Genomic DNA, 21,862 nt, shown 5'->3' with positions numbered 1-21,862 from the left:
AGCCTTCCATGTAGTTCTCGAGGTTTCCCGCCTCCCCTTCCTCCTGCCTCTGCCAGGCCTGGATATTTCTTGGCGCCCAGCCCAGCAACTCCGGGCTTTTCCCTTCCTTCCCCGCCTTCCCCTTCAGCACCACATCCTGTTCCTTTCTAAGGAACAAAGGGGACTTTTATTTTGGAGGGGGGGGAATGTTGTGCTTTCCAAGGAACAAGGGGACTTTTATTTTGGAGGGATGTTGTGGAGTTCTGGCTGCTGGAGTGACATGGACATTTGAGCCCTGCGAGCTTCCTGGCTGGCAGGGAGAGCAGCAGGCCCAGGCGCTGATGGCAGAGAACTGTGGATGTGAGTTCGTCCTCTGGGGAACACGGGGAGAGGTGTGGGGACCGGGGGTGGGAGGGCTTCGATTGTTCTATGAAGCCCCCCCCCCGATGTTCCACCATGCCCCGGGGTGGGGGTTGCAGGGCCCCGCCACAGGCCTGGAAAGACGAGGTGAGGGGCTGATGTACTGGTGGGGGCAACAGCAGCCTGGCCCTGGGGTGGCCGGATGTTACTCAGCTCTTCCCCACTTCCTGCTTCCAGCATTCTCTTCCATGAAACGGGGAGCATCATGGGAAGGACGGGATCCTGGATGCCAAGTTGGTCAGGAGAGGGTCTGGAGGGAGGGGGAGTCCTTCCATCCCTCTTCCCATTCACCCATCCATCCATCCACCCATCCATCCATCCACCCAACCATCCATCCACTCACCCACCCATCCATTCATCCATCCATCCATCCATCCATCCACCCATCCATCCATCAATCCATATCCCCATCCATCCATCCACCCACCCACCTATTCATCCACCCATCCACCTATTCATCCATCCACCTATTCATCCATCCATCCACCCACCCATCCATCCACCCACCCATCCATCCATCCATCCATCCATCCAACCATTCATCCATCCACCCACCCATCCATCCACCCATCCATCCATACACCCAACCACCCATCCATCCACCCATCCACCCACCCATCCATCCATCCACCCATCCATCCATCCACTGTGCATCCATCCATCCACCCATCCATCCATCCACCCATCCACCTATCCATCCATCCATCCATCCATCCATACATTCATACATACATCCACCCATCCACCCATCCATCCACCCATCCATCCATCCATCCACCCATCCATTCATCCACCCATTCCCCATCCATTCATCCATCCAACCATCCATCCATCCACCCATCCATTCACCCATCCATCCATCCATCCACCCATCCACCTATCCATCCATCCATCCACCCATCCATCCACCCATCCACCCCTCCTCCTCCTCTCTCACCTCCTCAGGTTGCACAGCGGCTGCGCAGCCCCACCCCTCGCCTTCCTCCTCCTCCTCCTCCTCCCCCCTGGCCCTTGCGCAGGCCCCACCCCCTCGCGCCCCAACTTCCTGCTGCTCTTGGCCGATGACCTGGGCCTGGGCGACCTGGACAGCTTCGGGAACCGCAGCCTGCGGTGAGCAGAGGGGGAGGCCCGGATGTGGGGCCTTAGTTACCCGGATGTGGGAGCTCAGATCCCTGGATGTTCCACCAGGAGAACTGTATAGACATCTAGTAACTCAGTTCCCCAGATGTTGGATGTTAGTGCCCCGGATGTTGGATATCATGTCCCGGGATGTTAAATCTTAGTACCCCGGATGTGGGAGATCATGTCCTCAGATATTGGACTTAAGTGCCCCGGATGTAGGAGCTCAGGTCCCCAGATGTTGGAGGTTAGTGCCCCGAATGTGGGAGCTCAGGTCCCCGGATGTGGGATGTTAGTGCCCCGGATGTTGGAGGACAGGTCCAAGGATGTTAGATCTTAATGCCCCAGATGTGGGAAATCAGGTTCTCGGATGTTAGGTTAGTGCTCCGGATGTTGGAGATCAGGTCCCTAGATGTTAGATGTTAGTTCCCCGGATGTTAGATGTCAGGTGCTCGGATGTTGAAGATCAGGTCCCCGGATGTTGGAGATCAGGTCCCCGGATGTTGAATCTTACTGCCCCGGATGTTGGATATCAGGTCCCCGGATGTTACATGTTAGTATCCCGGATGTTCGAGCTCAGTTCCCCGGATGTTCCACCAGGAGATCTGTATAGACATCTAGTGGACCTCACGTCCCCGGATGTTGGATGGTAGGTCTCCGGATGTTGGAGTTCAATTCCCAGGATGTTGGATCTCAGTTCCCTGGATGTTGAAGATCAGGTCCCCGGATGTTGGATATCAGATCCCTGGATGTGGGATGTTAGTGCCCCGGATGTTGGAGATCAGGTCCTCGGATGTTAAATCTTAGTATACCCCAGATGTGGGAAATCAGGTTCCCGGATGTTACATGTTAGTACCCCAGATGTTGGAGATCAGGCCCCCGGATGTTGGACCTCAGATCCCTGGATGTTGGATGTTAGGTCCCCTGATGTTGGAATTCAATTCCCCGGATCTTGGATCTTAGTACCTCGGATGTTGGATGTCAGGTCCCTGGATGTTTGAGATCAGATACCCAGATGTTTGGCCCTCAGGTCCCCGGATGTTGGGCCTTAGACCCCGGATGTAGGAGCCCAGTCCACAGATATAGATCTTAGTACCCTGGATGTGGGATCTCAGGGCCCCAGATGTTGGATCTTAGATCTCCAGATGTTGGCCCTCAGGTTCCCAGATGTTGGATGCCAGGTCCCCAAATGTTGGACCTCAGGTCCCCAGATGTTGGATCTTAGTACCCCGGATGTGGGATCTCAGGTTCCCGGATGTTGGATCTTAGATCCCCGGATGTGGGAGCTCAGGGCCCCAGATGTTGGAGTTTAGCTCCTGGGATTTTGGGCATTAGATCCCCGGATGTTAGACCCCAGGTCCCTGTATGTTCTTGGCTGTGACTCAGTTTCCCTCTCCCCACACAGCATCCCGCACCTGGACGGCCTGGCCCGCGATGGCGTGCGGCTGACCCAGCACCTGGCAGCAGCGTCCGTCTGCAGCCCAAGCCACGCAACCTTCCTGACGGGACGCTACCCTGTGCGCCTGGGTCAGTATGGGGGGGTGGGACATCCGGGGAATGGAAGGAGCGGTGGGGGGGGAGGCGGGGTCGGGACATCCGGGGATCTGAGAGCCAACATCCAGGGTACTAAGATCCAACATCCGTGGACCTGATATCCAACATCTGGGGATCTGAGACCCAACATCCGGGGATCTAAAGCCCAACATCCGGGGAACTGAGCACCAACATCAGGGTACTGAGCTCTAACATCCAGGGACTTCATCTCTTACATCCGGGTTACTAAGATCCAACATCCGGGGATCTGAGCACCAACATCCAGGGCACTGAACTCTAACATCCGGGGACCTTATCTCTAACATCCATTGTACTAAGATCCAACATCCGGGGATCTGAGGCCTAACATTCTGGGAATTGAACTCCAACATCCAAGGATCTGACATCCACCATCCGGGATACTAAGATCCAACAACCGGGAACCTGAGCCCCAACATCCGGGGAACTGAGCTCCAACATCTGGGGATCTGAGGGCCAACATACCCGAATCTGAGCTCCAATATACGGGGTAGTAAGATCCAACATCCAGGGAACTGAGCTACAACATTCGGGTAACTGAAGTCCAACATCTGGGGTCCTGATATCCACCATACAGGGCACTGAATTCCATCATCCGGGGATGAGGGCCAACATCCGGGATACTAACATCCAACATCCGGGGAACTGAGGCCCAACATCTAGGGCACGGAGGTCAACCAGAGGGAGGGGAGGACTTCTCTGAGGATCTCAGGTTCAAATCCCTGAGACTCTGGGACTTCCCCCCTGAACCACCAGGAAACCGGAAGTGATGCCATATTGGTTTCCCCCGAGGGCTCCCAGGGCTGGGGTCCTTTCCACCCCGGGTGGGCAGATCCCAGGCTATCCCAGACACAGCAGGCCTTCCCCCTGAAGGTGCTAGATGCCCCCTCCTTACCCAGGACGCCATCATCACTGACCTAGGGTCCTTCTCCTCTCTCTTGGAAGGCATGGTGACCACCAACGGGGCGCGCGGGCTGCAGTGGGCAGCTGTGTCTGGCGGGCTGCCCACTTCCGAGATCACCTTCGCCAAGATCCTGCAGCAGCAGGGATATGCCACTGGCCTCATAGGAAAGAGAGAAGTCATCCATCCACCCATCCATCTATCCACCCATCCCCCATCCATCCATCCATCCACTCATCCATCCATCCATCCACCCATCCATCCATCCATCCACCCCTCCATCCATCCATCCATCCACCCATCCACCCATCCATCCATCCATCCACTCATCCATCCATCCATCCACCCATCCACCTATTCATCCATCCATCCATCCACCCACCCATCCATCCATCCATCCATCCATCCATCCATCCACCCATCCATCCACCCACCCATCCATCCACCCATCCATCCACCCATCCACCCATCCACCCATCCATCCACCCATCCACCCATCCATTCACTCATCCATCCATCTCTTCCCCTCCAGGCAAATGGCACCTGGGCCTCAACTGTGAGTCCCCCACTCACCACTGCCACCACCCCCTGAACCATAGGTTCGACTCCTTCTTCGGGGTCCCCTTCACCCTGATGGGGGACAGCCTGCAAGCGGAGCCCTCGGAGAAGCGAGTGCGTCTGCAAGGGCCCCTGGACCTGGGGGCGCAGCTGCTGCTGCTTTCCCTGCTCTGCCTGGCCTCTGGGAAGCTCACGGGCCTGCTGGGCCTGCGCTGGGTGCCCAGGGTGCTGGGCCCCGGATGTGGGGCCTTGCTCCTGGCCTGCACCTCCTGCCTCCTAGGTGTCTTCATCGTCCACGCCGACTGCTTCCTGATGAGGGATCACCAGGTCGTCCAGCAGCCTCTGAGGTTCGAGGCCAGCGCGGGGCTGTTCTTGCGGGAGGCTGAGGCCTTCATCCACAGGTCAGCCTGGGGCCGGGGAGGGGGACAGATGCCATCTACTAGTTCTCTATAGTCAACTGGTAGACCTTAGATCCCCGGATGTACATCCAGTAGATCTCTATAGTCAACTGTCAACCTCAAATCCCCGAATGTTCCACTAGGAGATCTCTATAGGCATCTGGTAGACCTCAGATCCCCGGATGTACATCCAGTAGATCTCTGTAGTCAACTGGTCAATCTCAAATCCCTGGATGTTCCATCAATAGATCTCTATAGACATCTGGTAGACCTCAGATCCCCTGATGTACATCTACTAGATCTCTATGGTCAACTGGTAGACCTCAGGTGCCCAGATGTATATCCAGTAGATCTCTATAGTCAACTGTCAACCTCAAATCCCCGGATGTTCCATCAATGGATCTCTATAGACATCTGGTAGTCCTCAAATCCCTGAATGTTACATCTAGTACATCTCTATAGACATCTGGTAGACCTCAGGTTCCCGGATGTTCCATCAGTAGATCTGCAGAGACATCTGGTAGACGTCAAATCCCAGGATGTTACATCCAGTAGATCTCTATAGACATCTGGTAGACCTCAGGTCCTTGGATGTTCCATCTAGTAGATCTGTAGAGACATCTGGTAGACCTCAGATCAGACCACGATCAATCATTGGTAGTATTGATCAGATCATGATCGATTATTGGTAATAACTGTTCAGATGATGTTCGATTATTGGTAATAACTGATCAGCTCATGTTCAATTATTGGTATTATCGATCAGATGATGTTCGATTATTGGTATTATCGATCACATCACGATCGAATATTGGTATTATTGATCAGATCCTGTTCGATTATTAGTAATATCTGATCAGCTCATGTTCTATTATTGGTCATATCGATCAGATGATGTTTGATTATTGGTAATAACTGATCAGATCACGATCGATTATTGGTATTTTCAATCAGATCACTATTGATTATTGGTATTATTGATCAGATCATGATCGATTATTGGTATTATCGAACACATCACGATTGATTATTGGTATTTTCGATCAGATCAGGATCGATTATTGGTATTTTCGATTAGATCAGGATCGATTATCAATCATCTGATCGATTATTGGCAATACCTGATCAGGTCGGTTATTGGTGAGGTTATTGATGATGGGGGCGGGGTCTGACGTGGGTCCGCAGGCACCAGGCCAGCCCCTTCTTCCTCCTTGTCTCCTTCCTCCACGTCCACGTCCCGCTGGTCACCTCACCCGCCTTCTGGGGCTGCAGCTCGCACAGCGCCTACGGCGACAACGTGGAGGAGCTTGACTGGATGGTGGGTGAGTGCAGGGGGGGAACTGAGGCACGGTGCGTGGGATGGGGGAAACTGAGCACGGGGGTGGGGTGAGCGGGATGGGGAAACTGAGGCACAGGGTCGGGGTGAGCGGGATGGGGAAACTGAGGCACGGGGGTGGGGTGAGTGGGTTGGGGGAAACTGAGGCACGGAGATGGGGTGAGTGGGATGGGGGAAACTGAGGCATGGGAACGGGGTCAATGGGTTGGGGTAAATGGAGGCACGGTGCACTTGGATAAACTGAGTCACTGTGCATGTTGGGGGTAAACTGAGGCATGGTGCACTTGGGTAAACTGAGGCATGGTGCATGTTGGGTAAACTGAAGCACGGTGCATGTTCAGGGTGAACTGATGCACGGTGCATTTGGGTAAACTGAGTCACTGGGTATTGGGGTAAACTGAGGCACGGTGTATTTGGGTAAACTGAGTCACTGGGCATGTTGGGTAAACTGAGGCATGGTGCATGTTGGGTAAACTGAGGCACTGGGCATATTGTGTAAACTGAGGCATGGTGCATGTTGGGTAAACTGTGGCACGGGGACGAGGTGAGTGGGTTGAGTAAACTGAGGCACTGGGATGGGGGTAAACTGAGGCCCAGTGAGCATTGGGGGTAAACTGAGGCACAGTGCCTGTTGGGTAAACTGAGTCACTGGGCATTGGGGATAAACTGAAGCACGATGGAAATTTGTAAACTGAGTCACGATGCATGTTGGGTAAACTGAGGCATGGTGCATGTTGGGGGTAAACCGAGGCACGGTGGACGCTGGGGGTAAACTGAGGCACGGATCCATTGCCCCCCCCCCACAGGGCGACTGCTGGCGGCGCTGGACAGTGCAGGGCTGGGGCGCCGCACCCTTGTCTACTTCACGTCAGATCACGGTGCCTCGCTGGATGCCCGGGCCTGGGGCGCCCGCCTTGGGGGTTCCAACGGCGTGCACCAGGGCGAGGGGGAAACTGAGGCAGGATGGGCGGGGCCTCCCACGCGGCCCGACCCCGCCATTGACCTTTGCCCTTCGCTCCCCCCTTGCAGGTGGCAAAGGCATGGGTGGCTGGGAGGGTGGCATCCGGGTTCCCGGGCTGGCGTGCTGGCCTGGGACGCTGCCTGCAGGGCGCCTGGTGCCTGAGCCCACCAGCCTCATGGACCTGTTCCCCACCGTGGTGCGCCTGGCCGGGGGCTGGGTTCCGGCGGACAGGTAGTCGTTCGCCGGCCTGGGTCCCCACGGGGTGGGGTGGAAGGGAGGTCATCCGGGGCCTCAGGGATCCTGAGGGGGGGAGGCTGAGGCCTGCACATCCGGGTCTCTGGGGGCTCAGAAGCCTACACATCCGGGTCTCTGAGGGCTCAGACCTGCACATCCGGGTCTCTGGGGGCTCAGGAGCCTGCACATCCGGGTCTCTAAGACCCAAGACCCGGGGCTCAGGCATGGACATCTGGGTCTCTGAGGTCTCAGAAGCCTTTACATCCGGGTAACTAAGGGCTCAGGCCTGCAAATCCGGGCCTCTGAGCACTCAGAAGCCTGGATATCTGGGTCTCTGAGGACTCAGGCCTTCATATCGGGGTCTCTAAGGCATCAGGGCTGCACATCCAGGTCTCTGAGTACCTAGGCCCAGGTCTCAGTCCTGGACATCCGGGTCTCTGAGGGCTCAGGACTGCACATCTGGGTCTCTGAGGGCTCAGAAGCCTGCACATCCGGGTCTCTGGGATCTCAGGCCTGCACATCCGGGTCTCTGGGGGCTCAGAAGCATGGACATCCGGGTCTCTGAGCGCTCAGAAGCTTGGATATTCGGCCCTCTGAGGCCTCAGGCCTACACATCCAGGTCTCTAAGACCAGAGGCCTGGGTCTTAGACCTGCACATCCGGGTCTCTGAGGGCTCAGAAACCTGGACATCTGGGTCTCTGGGATCTCTGGCCTGCACATCCGGGCCTCTGAGCACTCAGAAGCCTGCACATCCGGGTCTCTACAGGCTCAAGCCTTGACATCCGGGTCTCTGGGGGCTCTGGCCTGCACATCCGAGTCTCTGAGCGCTCAGAAGCCTGCACATCCGGGTCCCGCAGGGAGGTGGACGGCGAGGACCTGATGCCCGCGCTGCTGAGGACAGCGCAGGCCGCAGGCCACAACTTCCTGCTGCACTACTGCGAGGCCCGGCTGCACGCCGTGCGCTGGTTCAACCGCCTAAGTGAGTGCCTCAACCTCCGCCGGGCCCCAGGGCGGGGGAGGGAGCTGCATGCAAGCGCGCAGGGACCCGGATGCAAGGCCTGGGGTGGGAGACCTGGATGTGGGAATCCTCGGATGTGGGAATCCCGGGATGTGAGGACCTGGATGGAAGGCATGAGATGGGAATTCCCGGATGTAAGGTCCCGGATGTGAAGTCCCCGATGGGAATTCCCAGATGTGAGACTCCAGATGTGAGGTAGTGGATGAGAATCCCTGGATGTGAGGCCCCGGATGTGAGATCCCGGATGTGAGGCCTCGGATGGGAATCCCCAGATGTGAGGCCCCGGATGTGAGGTCCCAGATGGGAATCCCTGGCTGTGAGGTCCCGGATGTGAGGCCCCGCATGTGAATCCCCGGATGTGAAGTACCACATGTGAATCCCCGGATGTGAGGGCCTGGATGTGAATCCCTGGATGTGAGGTCCTAGATGGGAATCCCCGGATGTGAATACCCAGATGTGAGGTCCTGGATGGGAATCCCGGATGTAAGGTCTTGCGTGTGAATGCCCTGATGTGAATCCCCGGATGTGATGTCCTGGATGTGAATTCCCGGATGGGAATCCCCGGATGTGAGGCCCCGGATGTTACTCCTTTCTCCCCACCCCCCGCAGGCTGCACGGTGTGGAAGCTGCACTTCGCCACTCCGTGCTTCCACCCGCCGGGCTTGGGCGCCTGCCTCGGTTTCCCTGCCTGCGCCTGCTCCGGGCGGCGCATGACCCGCCACCGGCGGCCACTGCTCTTTGACCTGACGGCGGACCCGGGGGAGACCCGCCCGCTGCGGGGCCCGATGGCGACGCACAGGCGCGTGGAGGCCGCAGTGGCCTGGATGCTGCGCACGCGCCACCCCCGCGCGGCCCCGCCCCTCGCCCTGCACACAACACCTGGAGCCTGCGCCTGCAGCCCTGCTGCGTGCCCGGACCGCTCTGCGCCTGCGACCACCTGATCCCCGACCTCTGACCCCGACCCGACCCCCAACCCCCAACTGCCCGGGGCTATGGCAGATCCTGGCCTGCGCCTCTCACATCCGGGGACTCACATCCGAGTATTAAACATCCAGGTATACTCAAATACAGAGATTCCCACATCCGGGGATTCCCACATACAGACTCTCCACATCCGGGGATTCCTACATCTGGGGATTCTCACATCCGGGGATTCTCACTTCTGGGGACTCACATCCGGGGATTCCCGGGGATGTATTCACACATCCGGAGAATCCTACATCCGGGGACTTTTACACCCGGAGAGTCTCACATCCAGAGACTCTCACATCCGGGGATTCCCACATACAGACTCTCACATACGGTGATTCTCACATCCGGAGATTCTCACATCCAGAGATTCTCACATCCAGAGATTTCCACATCCGGGGATTCTCATATCCGGGGATTCCCACTTCCAGGGATGCTCAGACCAGGGAATTCCCACATCTGGGGAAATCTCACATCCAGGGACTCTCACATCCGGGGATTCTCACATTTTTGGATTTTCACATCCGGGAATTCTCAGATCCAGGGATTCTCACATCCGGGGATTCCCACAGCCAGGGATTCTCACATCCAGGGATTCCCACATCTAGAGATTCCTACATCCCGGGATTGTCACATCCGGGGACTTTTACATCCAGAGACTCTCACATGTGGAGACTCTCACATCTGGGAACTCCTACATCTGGGGATTCCCACATCCGGGGATTTTCACATTCAGAGAGTCTCACATCATGGGATTCTCAGACCCAGGGCTTCACATATCCTGGGACTCTCACATCCTGAGCCTCTCATCCTTGAACTCCACCTCGGGCCTCCCATCCAGGGCCTTTCCCCAGCCTCCCATCCGGAGCCCTGTCACATCCGGGCCTCTCTCCTCTAGCTTCCCACACAATAAAACCTCGTGAGCACCGTACCGCACGGCAGGGTCAGCGGTCACGGGGGTCAGAGGCCGGGCACTGGTCCTGCCTTCCATTTCAGGTCATTTCCAGTTGTTGCTAGCATACAGGGCTGGTCCTGCCTTCCATTTGAGGCCATTTCCGGTCATTGCTATGGTATAGGACTGGTCCCGCCTTCCATTTCAGGCCACTTCCAGTAGTTGCTAGGGTATAGGACTAGTCCCACCTTCCATTTCAGGTCATTTCCGGTCGTTGCTAGGGTATAGGACTGCTCCCACCTTCCATTTCAGGCCACTTCCGGTCATTGCTAGGGTATAGGACTAGAACCACCTTCCATTTCCGGTCACTTCCAGTCGTTGCTAGGGTATAGGACTAGTCCCACCTTCCATTTCAGATCATTTCTGGTGGTTGCTAGGGTATAGAACTAGTCCTGCCTTCCATTTCAGGCCATTTCCGGTGGGTTGCTAGGATACAAGCTTGGTCCCGCCCTCCTCCAGGACGTCCCACCACCTAGATTCACACCTGATTGGCTTATTCCATGAAAGGCCCTCCCTCACTTTCCTAATTCCCTTGTCATTGATCCAGCTGTAAGACACGCCCCTTAGCCCCCCCACAAATCCAACTCGCTGCTGATTGGACCTCACACCACAGTCCTGCTCCTAACTACGTGAACTCGGATTCAGATTGGCCCAGCGGGATTGGAGATGTGGGGTACCTGGATGTTGGACCACTCTGGGGGGGGTGGTTGGGTGGATGGATGGGTGGATGACCAGGCCTGCAAACTCTTCCCCTTCTGTGCCTGTCCCAGGGGACCCCAATGACCTCTCCAGGGATTGACCCAGGTGGGCCTATAGCTCCTTATTGCAGTAGGATAAGTCGAGGTCGGAGGTCTGTGTCTCCCTAGGCCTAGGATGCATTGCACCTGCATGATATCCAGGTCTTCTCTGGAGGGAGGGCCCCATTGGCTTCCCCGGGGACTCCTCCAGCCGCACCCCCTGCTCTGATTGGCTGACACGCCTGTCTCCCACCCAGGGAAGCTGCGGGTCCAGTTCGGCCTCTTCCTTGGGTGAGGTTAAAAGGCAGGGGGTGCTGTCCATCATCTCTGGGCCCCATCCCCTGCCAAGCCAATAGCTGGAGACTCGATCTGTGTGAAGCCACGCCCCTTCGTGGCTAGTTCTGTGGACTCTGTTTATGCCCATCACCCAGAGGTCCCGCCCACTAGTGAATGTATGGGCGTAGGGGCTGTCCTTCACTTCCAGGTCCCGCCTCCTGGCTGTTGGAAGGCCACAGGGGCTGTCTGTCTCTTCCAGGTCCTGCCCCTGGCTGTTGGAAGGCCATAGGGGCTGTCTGTCACCTCCAGGCCCCGCCCCCTGGCTGTTGAAAGACCACAGGGGCTGTTTGTCTCCTCCAGGTCCCACCCTCTGGTTGTTGTGTGGACATTTGTCCTGTCTGTAACCTTCAGGCCACGCCCCCTTGCAATTAGATGGCCACACGGGCTGTCATTCACCTCCAGGCCACGCCTCCTACGCCATCTTACGTCATGTCAAGCCGAGGCCCCGCCCACAAGTGACTGACGGGACGCTCTAGCTGTCCATCACAATCCTGTCCCACCCAGCGCCTGTCTCCACACTGCACAGACGCCAGAGGGGAAGGAAACGCTGCCTGGGCGTGCGCACCGCGCATGTGCAGGGAGTGGCTCCAAAGGGGTGGAGCCTACGCATGCACAATGGAAAGATGGGTTGGGCAGACAGGCCTGACAGCGCGCATGCACACTTTATGTTGATTTTATTCGTCCTTCCCCCTCCAGGCTCCTTCGTCCACTTCTGATTCCACCTGCTGCTTGAGGCCCCATGTTCGAATCCAGCCTCACACCGGGGAGGGGCCTGGTGGGGGAGGGGAGGCACAAGCTGCTGCCACCCGCGGGGGATCAGGTGAGGCCCCGCCCCGCGCCTCTCCTCATCCGAGCACCCTGGGAGGGGGCGGTTCCCACCTGCATCCTGGCCCGCGCCCCGGAAGCAGCGTCTGCGACCTCCAGACTAGAAGTAGGTGATGGCGGCACCCACCAGGGCCACGACCACCACGGACACGATGGGGGACACGACATGGGCCAGCGCGCTGCCTGGAGGGGGCGGGACTGGATCCGGAAGTGCGGGGGAGAACACACCCGGGAAGGGCGGTGGGGCGTCTCCCTGCAACTTCCGGTCGGGAAGTGCCCAGAAACAGGAAGCGAGCCAAGGTGAAGGGGGGGGACAAGGGTGCCTGACCGGAAGTGCTATCACAGCCTTTACTGGAAGTGTCCATGAACAGGGACCGGAAGTGCCCATAGTCAAGACCAGAAGTTGTTATATACTAGGGACTGGAATTCTCCACAGTCAAGACCGGAAGTTCCTACACACTAGGGACTGGAAGTGCCCTTCCAATCAGGACCGGAAGTGCCTTTCCCATCAGGACCGGAAGTTTCTATACACTAGGGACCGGAAATCACCAGTCAGGATGGAAAGTTCCTATGTACTAGGGACTGGAAATCTCCACAGTCTAAGCCGGAAGTTCCTATACACTAGGGACCAGAAGTTCCCATAGTCAATACCAGAAGTTCTTATACACTAGGGACCGGAAGTTCCTCTACACTAGGGACTGAAAGTGCCCTTCCAATCAGGACCAGAAGTTCCTATACACTAGGGACCGGAAGTGCCCTTCCAATCAGGACTGGAAGTTCCTGTACACTTGGACCAGAAGTCCCCATAATCAAGACCAGAAGTTGTTATATACTAGGGACCGGAAGTCTCCACAGTGAACACCGGAAGTTCTTATACACTAGGGACTGGAACTCCCCATCGTCAGGGCCGGAAGTGCCCATAGTCAGGACCGGAAGTTCCTATATACTAGGGACCAGAAGTGCCCAGTCAAGACCGGAAGTTCGTATATACTAGGGACCGGAAGTGCCTTTCCAATCAGGACCGCAAGTTCCTATACACTAGGGACTAGAAGTCCCTAGTCAGAACTGGAAGTTGTTATATACTAGGGACCGGAAGTTCCCAATCAGGACTGGAGGTTCCAATACTCTGGACCGGAAGTTCACATACTGTCAGGAGTGGAAGTTCTCATGCAGGCTGGAAGTCCCAAGACAATCTGTACTGGAAGTCCCCAGGAACTCAGAGACCGGAAGTTCCTTTTCTCTCCGGACCGGAAGTTCGCACTGAGACCGGAAGTGGAGGCGGCAGCGGTCCGGAAGGCTGTGGGTCACACCTGGGCCCAGATCACGAGGGAACGGAAGTGGGGCGGTCGAGGGGGCGGGACTTACCTTGGGGGGGGGTCTCCGTGGATCACATGTTCATTGCCAGCACCTGGGGGAGAGGGGGAGGAGAGACGCGGCCCTGGGAGCTCGGCCTCCACATCTGGGTCCCTACATCCGGGTTCCCTACATCCAGGTTCCCTACATCCGGGTCCCCACATCTGAATTCCTACATCCGGGTCCCTCCATGCAGGTCCTTACATCTGGGTCCTTACATCCGGTCTCTACATCCAGGTCCCTACATCTGGGTTCCTTACATCCGGGTCCCTACTTCTGGGTCCCTACATCCGGGTCCTTACATCCAGGTTCCCTACATCCAAGTCCCTACATCCAGGTCCCTACATCCCTTCCTCCTCATTCGCATCTTCTACATCCGGGTCTCCTCCCCCTGCCTTGGTTTCCCCGTCTTACCGTGTGAGCCTCCATAGCCTCCACCGCCACCTGTGAACAGAGGGGGCGGGGTCAGCCCGGGTTCCCTACATCTGGGTCCTTACATCGGGGTACTCACATCCGGGTCCCTACATCCGTGATCCCATGTCTGGGTCCCTACATCTGGGCCTCTACATCCGGGTCTCCACACTGGGGTCTCCACATCCGGGTCTCTACATCCGGGTCTCCACACTGGGGTCTCCACATCCGGGTCTCCTCATCCAGGTCTCCACACTGGGGTCCCTACATCCGGGTCTCTACATCCAGGCTTCTACATCCGGGTCCCTACATCCGGATCTCTACATCTGGGCCTCCTCACTGGGGTCTCTACATCCGCGTCTCTACACTGGAGTCTGCACATCCGGGTCTCCATACTAGGGTCTCTACATCCGGGTCTCCACACTGGGGTCCCTACATCCGGGCCTCTACATCTGGGTCTCCACACTGGGGTCTCTACATCCAGGCTTTCATATCCAGGTCCCTACATCTGGGTTTCCATGTCTGGGTCCCTACATCCGGGTCCCTAAATCCGGGCCTCCACACTGGGGTCCCTAAATCTGGGCCTCTACATCCGGGCCGCTCCATCCCCAGCCTCCACATCCGGGCCTCCCCCCCTTCCATGTCCTCATCTCCTGCGCCTGGCGGGGGTCGGGGCTGGGGTGGAGGCCGGCATCGGGGCGGGAGGTGACGTCTGCGGGGAGAGAGCAAGGGAAGATGGAGGCCGGCCTCCCCCCCTTACCCCCTTCCTTCCCCTGATCCCTGACTCCCCTGACTCCTCCTGACCCGCCCACCTCCATCCCGACCCGGGGGTCGCGACCTGGGCGGGTTGAGCAGCTGCGGGTACAGCCCTGTGTGCCAGGAGTGGGCCATGCCTCAGCTTCCCCACCCTGAGTGGGCCTGGTGTGGGGAAGGGGGGAGGACCCCACTCACCTGAGCTGGGCTTCGGGGTGGGATCTGCGGGCAAAGAGAGAGAGGGTGGTGACCCGTGACCTCCCCTGACCCCTCCCTGACCCCCCCTGACCCCTGAACCCAAGGCCTCAGTGGGTGGCAAAGGGTCACATGGGATTCAGGCCCACACCTGGATCAAGGCCCCACATGAGGCCTAGCGGCCAGGGTGAAGCCATGGGGGGGAAAGGTGAGAGGTCAGGACTCACTGGGTCATCCAGGGCGTCGGCGAGGTCAAAGTCAGCCTGGCCTGAGGGGGGAAGAGGATGGGTGCTGGGGACGGACGGACGGATGGGGAGACAGACAGACACAGAGACGAACAGACAGACAGACCGAGAGGATGACACACGGACAGACAGACAAGGGATGGACAGATGATCAAGACAGGACAGACAGATGACAGACAGAAGAAGCAGATGGACAGCCAGGTGGACAGAACAAGAGGCAGACAGACAGAGAGGAAGACATGGACAGAGAGGAGACAGACAGACAGACACAGGACAGATAGACCCAGACAGAGAGACTGAGAGGCAGGCAGACAGACAGACAGACAGACACAGAGATGGACAGACAGACAGACCAAGAGGATGACACATGGACAGACAGACAGACAGAGCCAGAGGCAGATGGACAGACAGACAGACAATGAGACAGACAGAGAGGAGACGGACAGACACATGGACAGATAGGGGCCCAGACACAGATGGACCTGCAGACAGACAGAGACAGACAGATGCAGAGACCGAGGGACAGACAGACAGACAGACAGACAGACAGAGAAGGGATGGATGACCAAGACAGAACGAATAGATGGACGGACAGACAGACAGGAGAAGCAGATGGGCAGCCAGGTGGACAGAAAGACCAAGAGGCAGACAGACAGACTGCGAGGAGACAGACAGCCAGACAGACCGAGAGGAGATGGACAGACTGACAGAAGCAGATGGACAGAGACACAGACAGACAGACTGAGACACAGATGGACAGACAGACAGACAAACAGACACAGAGACAGACAGGCCAACAGGACCAGGCCCTGGCCTCCAACAACCTGGCCCGACCTGAAAATCCACTGCCACCTCCCCACCCCACAACCCCAGCCCAGCCCCACGCCCTGAGGGGGGGGACCCGAAACCACCAGGAGAGGGGGGGAAACTAGAAACCACCAAAGAGGGACAACTGGAAACCACCAAACTGGGGAGGGAACTAGAAACCACCAAGGTGGGGGAACTAGAAACCACCAAAAAGGAGAGAACTAGAAATCACCAAGGGAAGAAATAGAAACCACCAAGGGGGGAGAACAAGAAACCACCAAAGAGAGTGGGGGAACTAGAAACCACCAAGGCCTCACCCCGGCCTCCTGGGCCCAGGCCGCAGAGCAGGGCGGCCAGCAGCAGCAGCAGCAGCAGCACAGGTCCTCCTTGAAACTTACAAGGCTATGGTCAAAGTCACCCTAAGCAGGAAAGTCCTTGAAACCCCTGTCCAAATTCAGTGCCAACAAAGCCAGAAGTAGAGCCGTGTGGCTTCACTAGTTGAGGCTAGCCTTGAGAAAAGCAGTTCATGGACTGTGCCCAGATCCTGAGTTCAAGGTCTGGGACTGCCAACAAACAGACATACACAACAATCTGTGCAGCCATCCAGCTAAAGCACGTCACCCTCTTGTCCCCAACTGAATTGGACAGAGTTCCCTGGGAAAGGGGCTGGGGGAGCCACTGTCATCTTGACTCTGCCCATTCTGCATGCATCACAGGATTCCGGCCACACCCCCATTATTTCATGGTTCTTTTTGACCAATGGGATACAAGAATAGTGGTCATGCCCACATTCCATGCTGCCTGGTAGATGGACTAGGCTCTATTAGAACACTCGGAGGCTGAGATCCACAGGGGGAAAATCCTGCCACAGGAGCATGGGCCCGCTGCAGGCACCCGGGCCACCAGGCAGCTCAGTGACAGACTGAGCTGGAGCCACAGGCCCTCTGCCCCATGAGCTGCCACCACAGCATGCATGGGGATGGGAAGAGGGACACATGGGCATCTGAAAAGAAAATCTGCTTCCTCCATGACCTACCTGATGAGGTGGACTTCCAGAGTCCAACAGGTGAGCTCCACCATTGATGCAGCCAGCTTTCGGCACACATCCGAACCATCGAGGAGTCCCTCATGGTGTGTAAAGAGTAGAGGTTGGTCTTGAGTGAGCTGTGTTGGGAGAAAGCCCAGTGCATGCACTGGCTGTCCCAGGAGAACATGGAGAAGAGGACAGTGCTGTGGGAGCTGCTGTTGCTCCTCACAGGGGAAGGCACAGACAGCAGTCTCCAGATGCCAGCACAGGCTGAGCTCCCCACCACCAGCACTGCTTCAGATGCCTCAGGGCCTGTGGTAGGTGAAATGAGGGAGGAGCAGAAAGGTTTTGAAGAATTGCAACTTGAAGACAGCATGGAAACTGCCAGAGGAGAGGTCAGGGTTCCCGACCCCATAGTGGACTCCCCCAAGGAGTATGTCCTGCCCCAGATGCCCCACATCCAGATCTGCCCACAGCTCCCAGGCTCAGAGAAGGAGTGCTCCCCCACTTTCTCCTGTAATCTGATGTGGATGATGACTCTCTATGTGACATACTGACTCTCATAAGCCTTGGCAGCCACCAGAAGTAGGTGGCCAGGTGGCTTTCTCTCAGGCCTCCATCAGCCGGGTGATGGGAAGGTTAAACTGGGGGTCGGGTAGGGCAGAGGCTGCCAGGAGGTGGCCCAAACTCAAGGGTTATCTAATGGCCCATTGGTGGCCAGGAAAGAGGCCCATGTTATGCTTATCACAAAGAATAAATTGTTTTCAAAGCAAAATAAAAAGCCTCCAACAAAGATTTGTTCTTCCAGTCCTGGGGCTTGAACTCAGGGGTTGGACATTGTCCTGAGCTCTTTTTGATCAAGACTGGCACTCTACCAGTTGAGCCCCACCTCCCTTTCCAGCCTTTTCTGTGTGGAATAGAACCCAGGGCTTCAGGCATGCTAGGTGACCACTCTACCACTGAGCCACATTCTCAGCTAGGATGATTCTCCCCCCTCCCAAACCCATATGGCCATTCCTCAGATAAATAGGAAGTAGGTGGTGGTGTATGCATCAAATACCTAGGCCAGCAGCCATCAGGCTTAGTGGGAAAAGATTGTAGTGTAGAAATCTCTGATTTTGCATGCACGTGGTGTCTGTGTGTGTGTGTGTGTGTGTGTGTGTGTGTGTGTGTGTGTGTGTGTGTGTGTGTGAACTCAGGGCATAGGCTCTATCCCAGAGTTTTCTTGCTCAAGGCTAGTGCTCTACCACTTGAACCACAGCCCCACTTGCTTTTGGATGGTTAATTGTAGGTAAGAGTCTCAAGGGCTTTCCTGTCCAGGGTGGCTTTGAATCATGATGGGGGCCCCAAGGAAGCAAGAGTAAACACAACTCTCAAGTACTATCCCTATGGTGGGCTACTCCTGCACCCTGGGGGCCAGATGTGAAACATGCGGCCCTGTGCCATCATCCTCTAGAGTTCAATTTGGGGAAGTGACCAGAGCCAAGCTGACTTTTGCTCACCCTGATTGCTGATGCCAGAGCAGGTCTGTTCCACCCTAGGCCAAGAGAGCTCCTGGAAGCCTGGCTTACCACGGGCACAAAAAAGGGAGAGGTCAGCTCCAGGCTGAGCTAAGAGCCTTTGCCCACGGATACCCCAACTTGGCCTTACTTATCACCATAAGACCTGCCAAAGAACAACCCAAAAAAACAAAATTGGAGCTGTGCCTCCAAGTGGTAGAGCTCTAGCATTGAACCAAAGAGCTCAGGGACAGGGCCCCCAAGCTTTGAGTTCAAGACCCAAGCTGACCTTCCCCCATAAAACACAGGTTGTCTAAATGTGAATTAGTATGATTTGTGCAGTATTTCTGAAGAATGGTGATACTGAAGAAAGCACCCTAATTCTAATGACAGCTGAACTTGTGACATACAGCTATGTGCTGAGTCCTTCACAGGGCACTATTTGCTGGGTCCTTCCCACATGGGGGTTTTGTGCAGAGTCCTCAAAAAGGTGCTGTTTGGTGAGTCATCCCAAAGGGTGCTATGTGCTGAGTCCCTGAGAAGAGTGGGCCATCCTGGGTTTTTCAAAGGGTGCTGTGTGCTGAGTCCATTACACAACGTACTGTATGCTGAGTCCCTCAAAAGGTGTGGTGAGCTACTGCATCCCAAAGGGTCCTGCTATGTGCTGAGCCCTTGCGAAGAGAGGGATGAGGTGAGTTTTTTGAGTGCTGTGCGCCGAGTCCTTTACACAGGGGGCTGTGTACTGTACTTCAAATGGTGCTGTTTGCTGATTGCTTCCACAGTATGGTATGTGCTGAGCCCTTCAAAATTGTTCTATGTGCTGATTTTTTCGAAGGGTGCTGTGCACTGGATGTTTTACACAGGGTGCTTTATACTCAGCCCTTCAAAGGGTGCTGTTTGCCGAGTACTCTACCCAGCATACTACATGCTGAGTCCTCAAAGGGAGCTGTGTGCTGAGTCCTTTACACAGGGTGCTTTGTGCTGTTTTTGGAAGTGTGCTGTGTGTTGAGTCATCCCAAAGGGTGCTATGTTCTGAGTCCTTGAGAGGTAGTTATCCCCAACACTCACACACACACACACAAACACACATACACACACAAGTTTCACTATGCACCTGCTTGGTGTGTGGAGTGGAGGGGGATGGAGGAGAGTCTCCTCCAGGGGTGGGGCTGAGGGGAGATTCGATCTCCCGGACCAGTACTGGGGGTGGGGTGTAGTGCTGAGCTGAGGTAAGGCTGCAATTGCCATGGTCTGGAAGCCTCAGGGCCCAGTCAGGGCTGCACTTGTGGCCAGGGCTGGGGGGCTGGGCCCAGGGGAGGAGGGGCAGGGCCCAGGGGCACACTTTGGTGGCAGCAATGGCCAGGGGCCCAAGGGGGTAGGGGTGTGTGCGCAGCAGGGGCGGGTTGGCCCAGGAGAGGAGTGTGGGGCAGAAACAGAGCTGGGAGAAGAGCGAGCATGAGCACAAGCACCAGTGGAAACGGCTTCAGTGGCTGGCGGCTGCTCCGATCATAGCGTGGGTCCTGGCTGGTTGCATAGAGCATGCAGAGCCTGCATGGCAGGCTATGGCCGCGTGTAGCCCCTCGGAGACATAGCAGCCATGGCAGCCTTGAGTCTGAGGTCCCGGTTAGGGGAGCACGGGAGAGTGAGCAGCTGCTGAGCCAGAGACGGCGGCCACAGGGGAGGAGGCCATTGAGGGGGCGACAGCGGCTGAGGAGAAGGAGAAGAGGCTGAGCGCTGCCCGGCCATGCACCAGCGGACACCCCCGCTCCTTCCCAACAGCGCTGCCTTTCAAACATGGTGCTGCAGGCTCAGACTGGTGGAGCCTCTTGCAGTCACCTGGCGGAGATGGCGCACCCCTGTGGGGCTTGTGGCCTTGACTTGGTCCCCGCCCCGGGTCCTCAGACTCAGGTCGCGCACCCAGAGTCGCAGCCTACAGCTTCTCCCAGCAGCTCACGTGAGTGGCCGCCCTGCAGGCCAGCACCTGGCGTGACCCCTGCACCTTGTGACTCCACCACTCTACCCCTTCCACCCCATCCCCACGGACCCTGAACCTTACCTCTCGCCTCCCCTCTCCTGTCCTACCTGCATCTCCCCAGCACCCCACAGTCCGCCCTGGCTCTGCCACAAATGCACCCCAGGGGTGGGGGTTGGAGCTGGGTGTTGACCTGGGGATCCCAACCCCATCCCTAGCATCCAGTGTCCCAGGAAAATGGGAGCTGCAGGGATGGGTGAGGAGCACCCATCCAGGGGCACCACAGAGCCCCTGGTCTGGAGCAGTGGGAGCCACACAGCCATGCATCTGCACCCTTCCTCTCCCTGGTGGGAACCTGCTGCCTTTAGTCAGAGATGGGGAGTAGCACCTCCACACCTGCCTTCTTAGATCTTTTCCTTTTTGCTGGGGAGGGGGGTGTTGGATACAGAAGATAGGCCCCCTTGCTGTGTGAGCCCTTGTTTTCTGTGCTCAGTCACCCTTTCACCTGAGGACATTCCCAGAAGAGCCCACTAGAGAGGTGAGGGCACTGGGGTCAGATAGAAAGTGGATATTTGGGAGAAACACACACCCCCTCTGAGAGACATACACCAGCCTGTACCCCCAACCCCAGCTGTCAACAGTTCTGACTGGGTGATCACATTTCCCAGCTCTGCCAGCTTCTGGTAGTGCTCCCAGTCCATCTGGTCTCCTTGTCCTCCCCAAGAATCTGCCAAGTCGCCCCAAAGTATGTAGGCTGAAAGTAGGGACTCTATCCATGTATATAGACTTTAGGACCCCATCAAAGTCCCCAACAACGCCCCCACCCCAGGTCATACACCACTCTGGAGGCACCATGACCCCCTGCTTTGTATTCTGTCCAGGCTCTGAGGAGCCATGTGTCTCGGGACTCCTTCACCCAGCGTCCTGGCCTAGGGTTTTGGTGAATGAGGAGTCAAAGCTGGATGTTCCCAAGAGGAAGGGTCTGGCAATGGAGAAAGGGGGAGGCAGGATGGTTCTGCATAATTAGAGCATTGTTCCCCTTGGGTGGTTGCCCCTGGTTCTGACAAGGGAACCCCTCTGCTCAAGCTGGTACATTGCTCAGATGAGAAAGTAACAAACTCCAGAAAGGCACTGCTCTGAGTCTGTGTTTATGTGTTTGTGTGTGTGTGTGTGTGTGTGTGTGTGTGTGTGTGTGTGTGTAAGAGAGAGAGATGAGTCTTCTGTCACTGATTTAGATTTGTGTTTGTGTTTCTGTGTGTGTGTGTGTGTGTGAGTGTGTGTGTGT

The 21,862-nt window shown here is 56.7% G+C and overlaps 1 protein-coding gene across 1 annotated transcript; it reads left to right on the top strand.

Moving 5' to 3' along the window:
* The first annotated feature begins 326 nt into the window (after positions 1-326).
* Positions 327-9,437, top strand: LOC138823856 (arylsulfatase L-like). The gene is made up of 8 exons (XM_070017402.1): positions 327-339; positions 1,345-1,509; positions 2,924-3,045; positions 4,036-4,156; positions 4,522-4,950; positions 6,133-6,269; positions 8,245-8,457; positions 9,106-9,437. Coding segments are annotated over exons 1-8 (1,521 nt in total). The 5' UTR covers positions 327-337.
* The last annotated feature ends 12,425 nt before the right edge of the window (positions 9,438-21,862 follow it).

This window comes from Dipodomys merriami, unplaced genomic scaffold (genome assembly GCF_024711535.1).
Source record: "Dipodomys merriami isolate MVZ:Mamm:240054 unplaced genomic scaffold, mDipMer1.0.p SCAF_124, whole genome shotgun sequence".
In the NCBI taxonomy this organism is placed as follows: Eukaryota; Metazoa; Chordata; class Mammalia; order Rodentia; family Heteromyidae; genus Dipodomys; species Dipodomys merriami.
Note: the sequence above shows the minus strand (reverse complement) of the source record. Positions and strands in the feature narration are given on the sequence as shown.